The sequence below is a fragment of the Mycteria americana genome, chromosome 3, assembly GCF_035582795.1.
Source record: "Mycteria americana isolate JAX WOST 10 ecotype Jacksonville Zoo and Gardens chromosome 3, USCA_MyAme_1.0, whole genome shotgun sequence".
Taxonomy (NCBI): Eukaryota; Metazoa; Chordata; class Aves; order Ciconiiformes; family Ciconiidae; genus Mycteria; species Mycteria americana.
Genome location: NC_134367.1, coordinates 57,939,326 through 57,955,028, shown reverse-complemented (window position 1 = coordinate 57,955,028; position 15,703 = coordinate 57,939,326). Strand labels below are relative to the sequence as shown.

General features: G+C 36.2%; 1 protein-coding gene across 7 annotated transcripts in view; it reads left to right on the top strand.

Annotated features, from left to right (window-relative positions):
- The window catches only part of TBC1D32 (TBC1 domain family member 32), a 91,120-nt gene extending 83,616 nt beyond the window's left edge, over nucleotides 1-7,504 (top strand). For 3 of the 7 annotated variants that reach the window (XM_075498650.1, XM_075498648.1, XM_075498654.1), the window contains exons 33-35: nucleotides 1,001-1,141; nucleotides 2,744-2,932; nucleotides 6,434-7,502. In XM_075498650.1, coding sequence (XP_075354765.1) covers nucleotides 1,001-1,141; nucleotides 2,744-2,932; nucleotides 6,434-6,553 — 450 coding nt within the window. In that variant the 3' untranslated portion in view covers nucleotides 6,554-7,502. Of the gene's footprint in view, nucleotides 1-1,000; nucleotides 1,142-2,743; nucleotides 2,933-6,433 lie in introns of all 7 variants that reach the window. The other 4 variants (XM_075498649.1, XM_075498647.1, XM_075498652.1 and 1 more) reach the window with 4 other exon arrangements.
- Nucleotides 7,505-15,703: the final 8,199 nt, after the last annotated feature.

The following is a 15,703-nucleotide window of genomic DNA, read 5'->3' as shown; positions in this document are numbered from 1 at the left end:
ATGAATTGGTCTGTCTTGTCACCAGAAGTGACTGTATTGGTCCACTCACAGCACTGAGTCTGGCCCTGAGGTTGTTCAGGCACAATGAAATTTTGCTCCATTGTGTGAATATAATTGTGCTGAACACCGTCAGTGCTGAGAACTTCACTGTCGTCTTCCATACAAGAACTAGCCAGCATTGCAGGCAGGTGGCTGCAGTGCTAATGTTCATTCTCAATACCTAAATGATTTCTTTTTCATAATACATCTTAAAAACACAAAGAGAAAATTCAATAATTAACCTATTTGCATAACTACCACAATGTAAACTAAAATAAAATGTCAAAACGTGAATGAGGGATTATCCAGCCATTGGATTGTGATGGAACCTACCTCAGGAAGGAGGAAAATTCCAAAGGAAGTATCTTGACCTTCTAGCACAAAGCCAAGGATTCATTACCTTGAAACCAGGCACTGATATCCAGACCTTTCCATACTGATAAGATCTCTGTTGCTTTTGCTGCACAAAATAGAATTTCACTCATACCAGCCATGCATACTGCAAAGAAATATGCACACAGAAAACAACTTCAAATACCATAGAAGTTCCACTCTATCCACCAATAAATGAGAAAAAAAAAATCCAACAGAAATCGGTTGTCTTTTCCTTCTGTTCTTTGGTTAAAATATCACAATGGTTTCTCCATCCCTGTTTTGACAATTAATGCTTACTTGCAATAAAGAACTAGATTGCTAATGCAAAGGAATAGTCAGGATATGTTTAATAACAGTTTCTAACTTTTAATTTTCTTTAGTTTAACTACATGTTTTTCCCAATGGTAGTACCAGCTTTTTTGTTTATCCTGTTTCCTGTGTCTAAAATAACTGGGATGACTTATTTTACAAGTAAACGTTTATATTTTTATATAACGTTCTCAGCAATGTATTTTAAAATAACACATTTTTGTAGTCGGTAATGTTTTTCCTCAATTTTGTTGTTGTTGATGATGTTGTTAATCAGATGCACCTGCCTGTTACCACAGTGGAATCTGGCATCCATCCAGTCTATTTTTGCAGTGCTCACCACATTGAAATGTTGCTGAAAGCTGAGTTGCCACTTGTCTTTTCAGCCTTCCACATGGCTGGTTTCACTTCATCCCAGGTAACTGATGAAAGTGTATCAAAGTATCATCAACTTTTTGTCTTAAATCCACAAAATCAAGAATGTTCAGGAACTACCATGGGTTTTCTATACAGCGCTTGTGTGGTGGTTATGACACCGGGGGTAAGAGATAGTATTGAATACATAGTGACTTAGAGCATCTGAAAATAGAAGGCAACTGACTTTGGTAGAATAATGACAGTGTACTGTAGCTGATGACTTTCCATTGCATGTTCATGGCAAAAACTTGATAATATATAGTAAAACCTCAGATTTATCATTAAAAATAAATAGAATGTCTTATTCCTTGGAATAATTTTCTGAATTTTCCGTAGGAGTGAAATGAGTAGTTTCGGCTAGGTGTGTAATTGGAAGCAGTTCAGGTGATATTAGAGCAAAATTAATTTTATGTGAAAAATATATATATAAAAAAATTTCATCTTATGCCTTCAAAATTTCTTTTTGCCACAAGATTTGCAGCTTGAGACTTCTTAATGGGGGCAGATGCCAGTGTGGTACAGATATTGTTTCAAATAGTCAGCTTGGGATTTGGTCTTTGAGGAGAGAAGATGGGCAGATGAGGGAATTTATCTCAGCATAGGAATGAGGTGCTTATAGTAAGGTTCCTGTTTTGGGGTGGGAAAACACACGGGCACAGTCACTCCTTCCTCAACTATTCTTGTGTAAGTTATACTGTATGGTTTTTTTATTGTTTGCACTCAATTCATGATAGAGGAGTTATTGTTCTAAATTGCTGACAAGGTTTTTAGTTTGAGGATTTTTTTTTTAATTTAATGTGTTACTGAAATGCCACTGGTGGGTGCCACTGTATCTTCTGTGTGATTTTGCAGTTCTACTGCAGGATTAAAAACAAACAAACCCTGAACTGTGAAAATAACTCTGATGTATTTAAGTGCTTGTATGCATCAATAAATACCTGAAAACAGATTTAATGCCAGAGTATGGCTGCTGTCATCTAATTAGAATCTTGTTACTTCTGCTGCTGCATATTTTTAAACACTTTAAGCACTGATTAGCAGAAGATTTGTGGTCTAGAACTAAATGAAATGTGCTGTACACATCTTAATACATTGTGATTTAGAACTGGAAAAAGAAGTTGCTAAGTGTGTTCCATACCCACTTCATTAAATGAAAACGTGTCTTAGGGAAGGGCCTAACATTCATTTATAAGGCAAAGAGCTACTTTAATTTAAAGGAAAATCCACATTAAACACACCTTCATCACCCTCATTACCCTTTAGGCCACATTTTAAAAAAATCTTGAAAAAAACACCTTTGCTTTCATTGGACTTTGAGTTTTATTTCTCAACCTCAGGAGTTGCCAGAATATATTCAGATAAGTGAGCTGCACGAATGCAGGGTGTTATGTTTAGCAGGACTCACTGGAAGTCTATTCAGAGGCTGTGATTTAAAAAATAGTGATTCTTGGCTTCTTTTGTACTTTATCCCTTTTATTTTCATGAGTAGGGTAATGTTATAGGAAAAAGGGTCTGTAGTATAGAAAAGTTAAGAGATAAAGCTGATCAATTATGGCTGAATGTCTACAGCGATTTAATTATATATAATTTCATTCTCATCTAGATTTGTCTGCAATGGATAACTCAGTGTTTCTGGAATTACATGGACTGGAGTGAGATCTGTCACTACATTGCTATATGTATTTTCCTTGGTCCAGATTATCAAATATATATGTGTATTTCTGTGTTCAGACACCTACAGCAAGACATCCTGAAGCACACTGAAGCCCAAGATCTCCAGGTTTTTCTTAAAGTAAGGGTTTCTTTTTTAATTTTTCAATTGCTGAAGGGAAGCAAAGCTCTCAATACTGAAAATATATATGTTACTTAATCTGAAGCTCTTACTGAATTTCAGTTATTGATTTTAAGTGAGTGAAATCATACTTTAATTTTATTTACTTCCTGGCAGGAAATTGTGGTATAGTATTTTCCAGAGAATAGCTTTCCTGCATTTTGTTCTGATCAGTTCCCTTTGTAAGCAAAGTTAATAGCCACATTAAGTCATGAGGGCATTTGATTCAGTTCTCTCTATGTGGCCCCAATCTCATTAAACTAGATGTTCTCCAGAAAGGTGTGTTTACACAGTGGTCTCCTACTGAAACTTGAAGAGATGTGGCACAAAGCTCAGTGAGCTGTTATTTTGAACGGAAGGCAGTTACTATACAACCAGCCTCACAATTTCATATTCTTTGCCGTATTATAAATTATGTTTGGTTATTGGATACTTTTTGCAGGAAACAGCTTAACTATAAATACAGTCATGAATAGATACAAATATTTGACTCTTCTTCCCAGCGGCATTTTTGCTTTTTTCTCTGATCTTTTTTTTTTCCCTCCAGTCAAAATTCTTTTGAGAGCCATATATCTGCATCTTAGTCTGTCCTAACAATAGTTTTCTGACTAGTTTGCATCCCACTTACATATTCTTAAATATGAATAATATGTCAGCTCAATCATTTTCCTTGAAAATGTTTGGTACACAGTCTAATGAGTGAATTGTTTTGTTTGAGCTGGTTTTGGTCAATGTGGCTTAAAAACGACTTCATCTTGATGGCATTATTGGGATAGTTTATGTAAGTTATAGAAGAGAGAGTTTGTGTATTGTCACCTACGGTATAAACAAATAGGCCAAAGATTTGACGTAGTACTGTTAAATTATTGAGAAATACTGTATATTAATGCACTACTGAAGTATTTACAATTCATTGAGTGACTACTGTAGAAAAAGAGGAGTTAATAGCATACTTAAATTGTACTCTTGCTTTTGATAGCTCTTAATTCATCTAAAGAAAAAAAATTATTCTGTCATTGTATTCATTCAGTTTCAGCTATATTATGGGCATCGTGTGAGGTTATTTGGGTTTAATACTTGCAAAGGCATTAGGCAGCTGTCCTTTTATTGAAATAACCAAATTCAGTTTCAAGTTTTAGCCTATTTCTCAGCACAGCATTCACAAATTTGCATTACTGTAGTGGAGCAGTTCTCTTAAAAGTGGAAGTATAAACTATTCTGAGAACATAATCCAAGTTAAGAAAAAAAAACCAACACACCTACAACCTTTGAATATTCATTTTATATTTTTTAATGTAATGTCACATCTTGAACTTCATACTAGCAACGGTCATTTGCTATACGAACAAGTCCTGCTGCCTGTTTTCCTTCCAAGAGCCAATAGTGCTTTCTGTTTCTAAGCTTCTAACATGCTTTGTATCTGTAATGAAAAAATGATGATTTGACAACAATACGCCTTTGTTGGTATTATCTAATAAGCAGTTCCAGCTAGCTATTATATTTTCTTCTTAAAATATAAATATACTTTCATTTGCACACAAAAAAAGAAGTTGGAGACAACTTTGCTGCCAATTCAGATTACATTATGCCTAGCACTTAAAATAAGTAAAATATTCACCCTTTCAATGTATCCTTCTAGTGATAAAAAACAGATGACCACCTGTGAAAGAGATCATCTTCAACTACTCTATAATTTGCCTTTCCTGTGTGCCAAGGGGAAAAAAGAAGTAATGAATTGTCCATGAATATTTTTTCCCTTTTTCTGGTTCTTTGTGTTGGCTGAGATGGGTTACTAACAGTTATGATCCCTTTGAGATATCTTGAAGTTTCAGCATTAACTGAATTTTAAATTTATTGCTTGGTCTTTTATTAATCCTTTCATGGAAGGATGAAGGTGGATAGCTTTGTAATTTTCATATGTGAACCAAGATACTGTATAACAGTATAATATATATCTATCATAATATATAATATATACAGTATAATATTATATAATAATATATAATATAAAATATAATATAAATATATAATAATGTATAATATATAATGTATAATAATATATAATATATATAATATATAGTATAATAATGTTATTATATAACAGTATAACTGTTATATAATAATGGTAAACCCATCTTGACTGTCTTGTTTTCATTTGGATAAAACAGAGAAACTGGGGCTACAGGGTTTGTGACGTGTTGTAATAGCACATGTAGGCCAGTATGTCAGTCTCTTCTAGCAGTAATTTAGCTACTCTTCAATTTATGTTCTGTGAGTATGGGCCATATTATTGACAACTAAGTTGCTGACCAATGCTTTAATACGTGCACACATTTAATCAATATAGGATTTGACTGCTTAAAAAAAAAAAAAAAAAAAGAAGAGTTAAATACCTATTACAGTTCTCTATTGGAGACTCTCTATTGGAGTTCTCTATTGGAGTTTTCTTTTCCACTGTATAGTCAACCTTCTCACAGTGCATGAAGAGCAACTTGGAAGGTAAAAGTGTGCCTTTGCTTTCGCTTGTGAGTAGGGGAGGAGAAATATAAAGACCATCTTGAATTCCTGTTCAGATGCCAAAGTGCAGCCTTCCAAGCCTGAGTAGATGTTCTCAGGAGAATTCTACTTAGCAGAGGTGCACACTCAATACACCAGCAGATACAACGTGTCCACAAGGACTGGCTCCGCAGAGCTTTTTGCAGCACATGCTGCCAACAGTAGTAATACTGATTAGTAGATGGTGGGCACACAAGTTGTTCCAGTTCAAAGCAGCAACAAATTCACCCATTTTACCTAGACTGTTCTTCAGGATCCTGCTTTCTGCGGTGCATCCTCCTTCTTCCTCTAATATAGTAGCCATGAGAAGGAACATGGCCTGTTTGTTTCTTTTTCCTGAGGGCACCTTCTTCTACTCTATGTTTTGGAATTAGTAAGAATTAATAATTTGTGGTGGTGCAGAAGTGTTTATTCTGTTTTTATTTAAGCACTTCATAAAGATCTTTCTTTATCATTGATTTTAAAAACAAGTAGCTACTGTTACTCTCCTGGTTTTATTGAGAATCTAATTGGATATAAAAGCCACATTAACAAACTTTTAGCATGCCATGTGCTGGTATAGAAATCTTTTAAAGGAATATTTTAGTACTTAGCTTTGCCTTCTGAAAACTTACTTTGTTTTCCTTAAAAATCTTCATATGGCATGTTCTCCAAAAATGAGATGAACAATGTCCACCTGAAAAAGCTCTTTGTTACCAAGACTGTAATTAGAAAGAACTGTCTGGAAGCAGATATTACCAATTCTTTATTCTAAATGAAATGTAATAAAATGTGTGTATTTTAAACACCCAGGCTGTGACAAGCAGAACAAAATGAGCTATCTTTAGAAGCTTGGAATTCATTAAATTTGAGTTGTGCATCTTTTTTTTCCTAGCTAATAAATGTTTTCTGTGTGCATTTGTGTAGGAAGAAGCACTCCATGGATTTCGAGTGAGTGATTATTTAGAATACATGGAAAGCTTGGAGGCGATCTACAGACCTATGCTGCTGAAAGACATGAGGAACATAAGAGTGCAGAATACATAGATGAAGCAAACAAGCACTTTATTTTCCAGTTTTGGTTACATCCTTTAAAAGGATGCTGATTGATTGATATATCAATCTCACCTAAAATAAGTCAGGCTGTGTAAATGTACATATTGTAAAATAAATAAGGAGGTTTTTCAGATTATAGTTTTTGCAAAAGGAAAATCTGAGTTTGATGACGTAAAATACCACATTTTACCAGACTGGCTATATATGCAGCCTCATTTTCAGTTAGCAGAAGGCAGCTTCAGAACCCACCTGTAGGATGCTGAAGTGTCTTCCTTAGAACACAAGTCTTCCTTATAAAGCCTTGAACCTGTTCCCAACTCATTGCACTATTGTCATCTCCTTGTAGCACAGTCCTAAAACCTTCATATTTTGCTAGGGTCTGACAAAGTGATTTTTCTTAGAAACAACTGCTAGTGTGTATTCATATGCATGAAAAGTCAACAAATGAAAAACAAATTCCCTGTACACAGCTGTTCTGACTTTGTGGATAAGGTTGAGAAAATGGGGTGTTCAGATACATGCAATGAAAAAAGACTGATATTCCTGTCTTTTTTTTAAATAAAATAAATCATTTTATGTCATAAAATATCTATTTGTAACATACACTCTCTGCCTGCACAGGTGAATGAGAAGTCCTTGAGTGGCCTGCTTTCATATCTCTGGAAAATGATCATTTTTAAAGATTCTGGTTTCATTCAGACAGGAAAACTAATAAGAAGCTTCATCTGCCCTTGCCTTTCATCATCAATGAAAAGCAAGAATTAGGGCTTCTAGATATTTTCTAACACCAGTGCAGCGTGGGTGAAATTTCAACATTGTTGAAGTTGACTGAAATTCCCAGTTTCAAAAGAAACATGGTTTTCTTGGGGAGCGCTGCATCCCATTTGCTGTAAGGATAGGTTTTAGGAAACGGTCAGTAGGCAGCTGAGGAAACATTCTAGCAGCTTTCTTTTCCATATTATGTTATATCATTGTTAAATATTATTTAAGAAATCAATATATATTTGTGCACCAATTAATAGTTGGTTTTGAATTCAAATTTCAAAGCACCGGGCATGATGTTGACTCAATAAATAATACTCAATTAGATGACAACATATTCCTAAAATGAATACTACAGTTGGCTTGTCAAGAATTAATAAATGCCTTTGATTTGAATTATGGTAAATAAAATGATAGTTATTTGCAAGCAGTAGGGCTTCCTTCAGTATTTGCAAGTAATCAAAGGATGTAGATGGAAAATGACAAGGTATTATCCTGTGGCCATTTAATATTTTTCATACAGTCAATCAGATCTGCATCAAAATTTCCAAAAAAGAAAATATCAAGTCAAAATGTAACTGTTACAATGCCCACGAGGTTAGATGAAAAGTAGACATTTAAGATGACAGCTTACTAACTGCAGAAATTCATAGTCACATGGAAAGAAAATCTAAAATTAGAACAGTTATTAAAATTTATTTTTGAATTTCTTATACTAATGTCTGGAAATGGAAGAGGAGAAAAAGCATGGTCTGTTTAGTACATCCTACCCATCGCCAGCCAAGCTTCCTCTCCTGTACCCCTCATGCACCCCCCATAGTATTTGTAGATTGCTTGTTCTTTTCATTTTGCAAGATTTGTTTTTTTTTCACTTCTGTATTTTGTTGGCCTCTTCTGTTCAGGGCTTTTCATCTGTGCTTAAAGGTATTCTCTCAGTAGATGCACTAAGTCCCATTTGTCACAACCTCTATTCTACCCTATTTTGGGGGGATTTTGCTACAAGAGGCATTATAGTGATGTGGGCCTCCATCTGTTTCTTATATACTACCTCACCAATAAAACTTTATGGTTTGAAGCTCTGTCTCGTGAGTTGCCCAAGTTCACTGTCTGAGTATCGAGAAGGTTGAAAGAGTTCAGACAGTGGGATTAGCTCAGCCTACAAGGCTTAGAGACTGCCTTGGAGCAAAACTTTTGGGAGCATTTCAGAGCAGTAGCATCCATCCATTAAGTGAGACACACTTGCCTGCTTTTTCTCCTGTGCTGCACTAAGTGCAGAACTGGCATTTGTTGCGTGCTGGCCCCACAGCCTTCCCCTCAGAGTAACAGTACTGATGTTTTATAATATTCATCCATACAGGTAGTTTTGACTGATGATTTCTGACTTTGGTCTGAAGGCTGGGATTGTCTTTTTGTAATTATTTCACAGATGTTGTCTTTTTCTGGATTATCTTTTAAGAATTCTATGGTGCATGATAAAGTTTTACATTAAAAGGCCCAAGGGACCTCTGGATACGTTCTAAAACTGGTACATAGTTCCTTTTGGGTGCTGTGAAGAAACCTACCAAGGAATCCTACTCATGTATTGTGAATTGGCTCACTAGCAGCAGCTTAGGCAGTGACTGTCATTTTCTCTTCCTGTCTTAGACATGGGAAGCAGTCTGTTTTCAGAAGTATTGCAGTCAGAAGGCAAATCTTAGCTGAAAGTTGACTTAATGGAAGAAAGGAAGTAATGGCTTTAGTGGAGATTTTGCATAGAAGGCTTCGTCTCTAGACACCTCCCCCCCCCACACACACACACATGCCCTTTATTAATGCATTTTTTCAAACTGTGTTCCTTGAAAAAAAATCTTTCAAAAACTCAGACTTTACACAACCGTGCTCTCATCTAGCCCAGCCTTGATCAGGACTTATCCAGCACCTGGATTTACAAAGTCTTTCCATGAAACTGCCTTAACTTCCATTTAAGGTCCTGTGTTGGAACCTTGTGTCACTCAGTAATGGCATGTTCAGTGATGGCATCTAAATAGACTTTGCAATTGGATGAAGTAGAAGTTCTACTCCATAGAAAACAGCAAATACTAGGTTATTACTTTGAGAGTATAAGAGGTTCTCTAGTGTCATCAGTATCAAGTTGCTATCAAACAGCTTTTTGAAAACAAAATTATTTTTGGCTTAGTCTTGAACAATAAACCCGTTCTCACTCTGAGATACTAGTTTTCCCTACGTAAATTTGCATCAATAATTCTGAAGTTTCTTGAAATTTGTGCGTCTTCGTTCAACCACCCAGAGTTTCTAAAAGGCAAATACTGAATGTATCCTTTTATTAGGAGATCTATCCTTTCTTAGGATTTCAGTTTCATTTCAGCCAAAGTAGTTGTTGCACTACTTCAATTTAGAGTGAATGCCCTGTTCCTGCAGTTACCTTTAAAGAGATTTTTGGTCTTGGTAATTATTTTGCATAGAAAGTTGGAAAATTGCCCTGTAGCTTGTAATATCAGACCCTTAGTACCTTGATGTTTCCAATGACATTGCTTCTTTGTCAAATGAAACAAGATTCAGCTTCTGTAGCAAGAAGTTACTTATCATCTGTATTCTTATAGGAAGAAGTCTTTACACTGTGACGTATAAGTAGCCAGCATAATTGGTCAAGTCCCTGCTGTAGCTACTTTAGGAACTAAGCAGTGTAAATTCCCCAAATGCATCCTAGTTATGTAGGCAACATTACCAGATGATGTTACGTAGTGAAAGTTAAGCATTAAGTAGTCATTATTTGGTTCAAGAAGTGGGGAAAACATTATGTTTCATCAACACCTGCAATAACATTTTCTTTACAGAATGTCTGGAATCTCAAAATATTTTGATTAGAATTTGTGGTATAATACATGTTTTAGAAGTCCAACAGAAACCACAGTTGTTGAATTTAGACTTACTCAATATCATTGCCACATTCCTGTGAGACAAACTAAACGTTACTGCAAAGTTCTTGAAAAACAACTTCACTAGCTAAAATGAATGTATAAGCACATACACAAATTGAAATTATAAAATACAGTAGAACCTGCAGTGAAATTTCTGTAATCATATGCAACCTAAGAGTGAACACTGACAAAGGTTTTGTCACTAATTTCTATTTTCCTGACTCTGCATTTCATAAGTTCATGGGTTTAGCTTTTTCTCCAATCTAGAAAAAAAAAAATGTTTTAAATATTTTTGGGCTTCTGTGAACTGTATTGGCTTGCCTGCATTAATAAAAGAGGCTGGCAAGTATGAGGAAAGAGTTATGACACCAACTAATGGAACCAAGTATTTGCCTGACACCAGGGTCAAAGAATGCTAAGACTCCCGTAAAATCTGTTCTTTTAACCTTAATAGCAGTCTCTTTTTTTAAAATAACTATTTTGGTGTATATCTCAAAATAACCAAATGACAAACATCCAGATGGTGAATAACACTAGAACACTACTATATATGTGTTTCTAGAAATTCTATGCATTTTAAAGAGACCATGGTTGATTAAGCTACCATTTATGAAGTCATCAATTCCTTTATCAGCAGCGGATATTTGTCAGGAAAATTAGCTCTTGTGTTAGGCATTGGAGTAACCCAGGGAGTCATGCCATCTAAATAGCAGCCACATTGTATCCATCATCCCCCAACAAAGAAGAGAGAGGCACTGCAGAGCTGACCCTTAATATCAACGGCTTTCATCAATATTGCATCAAATCAATGCAAAGAGGTACAGTACACAATAATCGGGAAGATGAGTCAAATACAAATATAAAGCAAACATCCTGAGTACCAAGTGCTGCTCCTGACAAAAGCGCTTTTTGCATTGCCTCCAGCAATTCAATCAGCTGCGGTTTCCCCATCTGCAAAATAGCTACAATTTCATACCGTCCATGTAGGTGCCGAGATGATTAATTAGAGAATATTTGTAAAACATTTAGTGCATGAAAATTCTATGTAAATGCTAAATCTTAATACCTGATAATAATACAAAACTCCATTGTGCCCTATGACAGAAACAGGACATTGACACATGTTACAGGTAGACTCAAACAGAGCTTGAAGTGATGGTAGTCAGGAAAACCAATGTCATCTTCTTTGGATCAATGACAGTCTAAAAACTAATGACCATTTTAGCAACAGATATCTGAAGACATACTCACATGCTGTATTAGCTCTGGTTTGAAGACTCCCTCATCCAGCTTTGCTGGCTTATATATAAATTTCTCCCTTCACTCAGCTCCCCATTTTCTAAAGTCTACTGAGATGCAGACATTTTCTATCTCTAAACCTACTTGTATTTTTCTGGTTGCCCCTTCCAGTTTCTTTTTCCCTGCTTTCCATCTTGATTGTATTTACCTCTCTTAGGCTTTTCCCCTCTCTTATTTTCAGCTGTCTCGTTCCCAATCCCCAGTGACAGTCCAAGCACTAAAGGATAAGCGTTTCCTTGCTTGTACCTGAAATGTGTAACTAAACATGATTTAAAATAAACATAATGGGGAAAACAAAACAAAACAAAACAAACAACCCCAAAACCACTAAATAAAGCCCCAACTTGGAAAAATTGAGAAACCAGTTGTAGGAAGACATGACCCCCCAAATAAGCTGTCAGCAGTCCTGACCCAGTCTCCTACTGGGAGCTAAGCACTGCTGCCTCTGCCTGCCTGTCACATCCCTCTAACCATCAGCTGGGGTGCCATGCTGAATAGAAACATCTGTGTTATCCCTAAAAGACATGCAGTTTCCAGGCCACCTCCTTCAGCAGCCTCTGCAGCATGACTCAGCCTTTTGGGATAAAATGAGTAATCTGCAAAAGCATTTTTCACCTGTTCCTGTCTGCTGTGTTGCCTTTTGCCAAGTTATTTTACTTCTGAACACTTTGAGTACCTATCTGAAAAAATACAAGTAATGCTTACTTGCTTTTGTAAAAACGACAGTTCTGCAGGTAGAACAGTTTCCTTGTTACCATATATAGTGTTCATGCAACAAGAGAAATAATGGCAGTGGAAGCAACTAAAAGGTTAAAAAAAATCCTTTAGATCTGGTAGGAAAAAATAGATCAAAGTTAAATAGTTACACTCTAAACTCTGTTTTCCACTGTTTTAAGATGTCCAACTCAATCACTAAGTCAACAGATAAACAGTCTCAGCTTCTCTAAACCATTTTGTGTTGTCTTAAAGTAACTTCTAGCTAATCCATAGCAATATTCCATAGATTTCAAAAGGAGCTAGGTTTGAGTAACGTTAAAAGATCGCAGTAAATAGGCTGAATTTCAGTATTACATGCTATCATTAATAACAAGAGATCACAATACAGAATAAAAGCAGAAGCACTGCTGAGTTGACATTCAGAAGGAAGTTAGAAAATGCCAGACTACAGGCAAAGCTGTGGTGTCATGTAACGCACAGTAGTGACACAATGCTTCGTTGCCAACCTTTTTGCATTTCATCACCTCCAGCATGAGAATCGTCCTTTATTGCTTGTCCAGGTAGTAGCAGTGCACATGTACTCGATTCAATCATTTGCATTTTTGATACAGGAATGATGCTTCAAGGATGGCAAGAAATTTGGCAAGAAGAATGGAGTTAGCACTGGTAGAGTTTCAGGGTACGTGTGTTCTCTGTCCCTACTAAAAGCAATGCTCAGATTACAGCAGGTCCCTCACTCACTAGTGAATTACAGCAGCAACTTGCCAGGGAAGGAAACCCAGAGAGTCTCACAACATTTCAGAAAAAAAAGTACATTATCAGCCATCGTTACTGAAAACCGACCACTGAAAGCAATGACTTTAGGCTGCATTTCCTAAGGAAACGGGCAGGTTCATCAGGCTTATCCACACACCAGGGCAAGAACATGTAACAGGAACTGCACCAGCAGAAACTGCAATAAAACCAGTGATGTGGGAGAAATTATAACACCCTCTCTCAGAATGTTTCCAGATGACCGCAAAACTGATGGAGAGGTAAATAAAGACTGAGATAAGTAAGTGATGGAGATTGATCTGGGTCAGTTGCTGAAGCAGGCTAATTAGAATGCATGCATTTTAATACAGCCAACTGCCAGGTCATATATCTCAGCAGGGGCAAAACATCATGTTTACAACATGAAGGACTTTGTTATGAAAGGACAGTGACAAAGACAAGTAAGTTTGCTATCCAAAAGAATCCCGTACGGTCGCATTTGATGCATTTTAGGCAAATCATAACAAAAAACCCCAAACAAAACCAACACAAGGAGTTAGAGATGGACAAATCTGAGGTAGAAAGCAAAAAATCTAGATAAAGAAGTTAAGAATAGATGGTAATGACAGCATACATTTTCCCTTTCAAATTATAGTATATACTTATATACCGCATTGGACTAGAACTGAAGATACATTTTAACTAGTTTGAGCAGATAGAAAATCAAAACTTGTTTGAAATATAACATTGTATTTGTGTCAGAAGAAGTAACTATCATTTATTTCCTGTAAGGAAGTCATTTGGAGAGCTGCAATGTTTGTACCGCTTCTGCAAATTGGTGGAGTATATTCATGACACCTCTTCTGGCATTTTGTTTATTAACTGATCACATATAAGTAGACAGAGGTATGACTCTTACTTCAAAGCTAGATTATTCAACCTAGTTTCCAATCATTTAAAATGCTATTTCCAGATACACAGACCATGTCCTTTCAGATTTCATTTTTGTTCAAAATCTAAGCTAAAGCAGAACAAATCTTTTCATTTCAGATCATGAACGAAGTACCAGTTTTATTACTTCACCTAACAAGAAGTGGTTCAAAAAGTTTTGTATACTCAGCAGAGGATCAGGGAAAAACCACCTTCCCTGTTCCTCTGATGCCAAACCACCAGTAAATTAAAAAAGCCCCACAGCTCTAGAGTATGATGCTGTTTGATTCTGTTTCATCACAAAAAAAAAGGTCTTAAAGCTTAGCATACAAATGCAGTGGTGCATAGGGAGGTATCAACATGGTTTGAAAAATTAGTTTAGATGGGGTTAAACTGGGAACTGACATTTGACTATTATTTCATCAGGTCAGTTTCCTCCTCAGAAATAGAATAAGAAAAGGAGAATACATGAAATCCGCTTAGAATGATGAATGGGGAAAGCAGGCTTTTTTGTGCTAGATTTTTAAAGAAACAAACACAACAAAAATAAAAACTCCAAGGGAAATTAACCATTTGAAAGAAATCAGTGTTTACTCTCTCAAAAGATTTCATCTGCTCTTGGTATTTCCTGTGCTCTAACTCAAAGCCTATCATGGTATCAGATTCATCCATGATGTGGGAATTAGCTGCTTTTAAAATGGACTCAACTTTTAAAATGTTGCTTTAGATCAATACAGACATTCATAAGCCAGCAGAACAATCCATTTACGCTGCAGCATTCCTTTGCACCATGGCTGCAGGTAAGGTCACTGCTGAAAGAAAGCACTATTCCTAATAAAACCAGGAGGCTGATGGTCTCGCCATGTTGATAAAATGGACGTTAATTGAAAGGGGAAGGAGCCTAATAACAAAATCCATTTGTCAGCTGTTCTCTAGAGTAGAAGATGAAATTTCAAGCAAAGCAGTAAAAGTGATGAAAAAAAATCACTGTGCCCATTTCGTCATATTTGCATTCATCTATTTGAACTTCCCTCTCCTCCAAATTCTTGATGGTTTAGATAAGGTACATTTTCTGGAGTTATCAAGACTACCTCCTGCAGCACAGTTTTCACTTTGAAGTCAAATTACAAGTATTTTTTTCAGATCAACCTCTTCTTGGTTTGTAAAACCCACTGGTGTGAACAATGTGGTATACTGTCACGATTTGTGTCATGGACCGTCTAGGTAAAGCTTTCAGGTCCAAAAGAACTTATTCCCCATTTTGATTCAGGATGATGTTTAGTTATAACGTTATTTTTCTCCAGCTCTAAATCAACAAAGAAAAGCCTCCTGCTAGAAAATAGGAAACCAAGGTTTGGAACAAATACAATTTTGGCAAGGAATTCCTTCTGAGGGAAATTATAGACCCATGAAGCCAGTTAGACCATCTGTCTAAATCACTTTGGAGTCATTCAGATACTCGTAGGAAATTCATTTTGTACAGATCCTGGAGGTGAGGGCAAACCATAGTCTCTAGATACCCCAACCCTTTCAGACTCCCATGAAAATTAAAGTTAATAATTTTCAGCCAAATCACTTGGAGCCAAACAGCTTTCTCCCTTAGAGAAACTAATTTTACATCCTGAATAATTGCCTTCACCTTCAACATGCAGTAGACTTGAAGCTTCCAAAACATCCTGAACTGTGGGAATGGGAGAATCTCAGTGTAGCACTTAACAACCACTGTTCTGGATTTATTCTGCAACGCTGCTGCAGACTACCA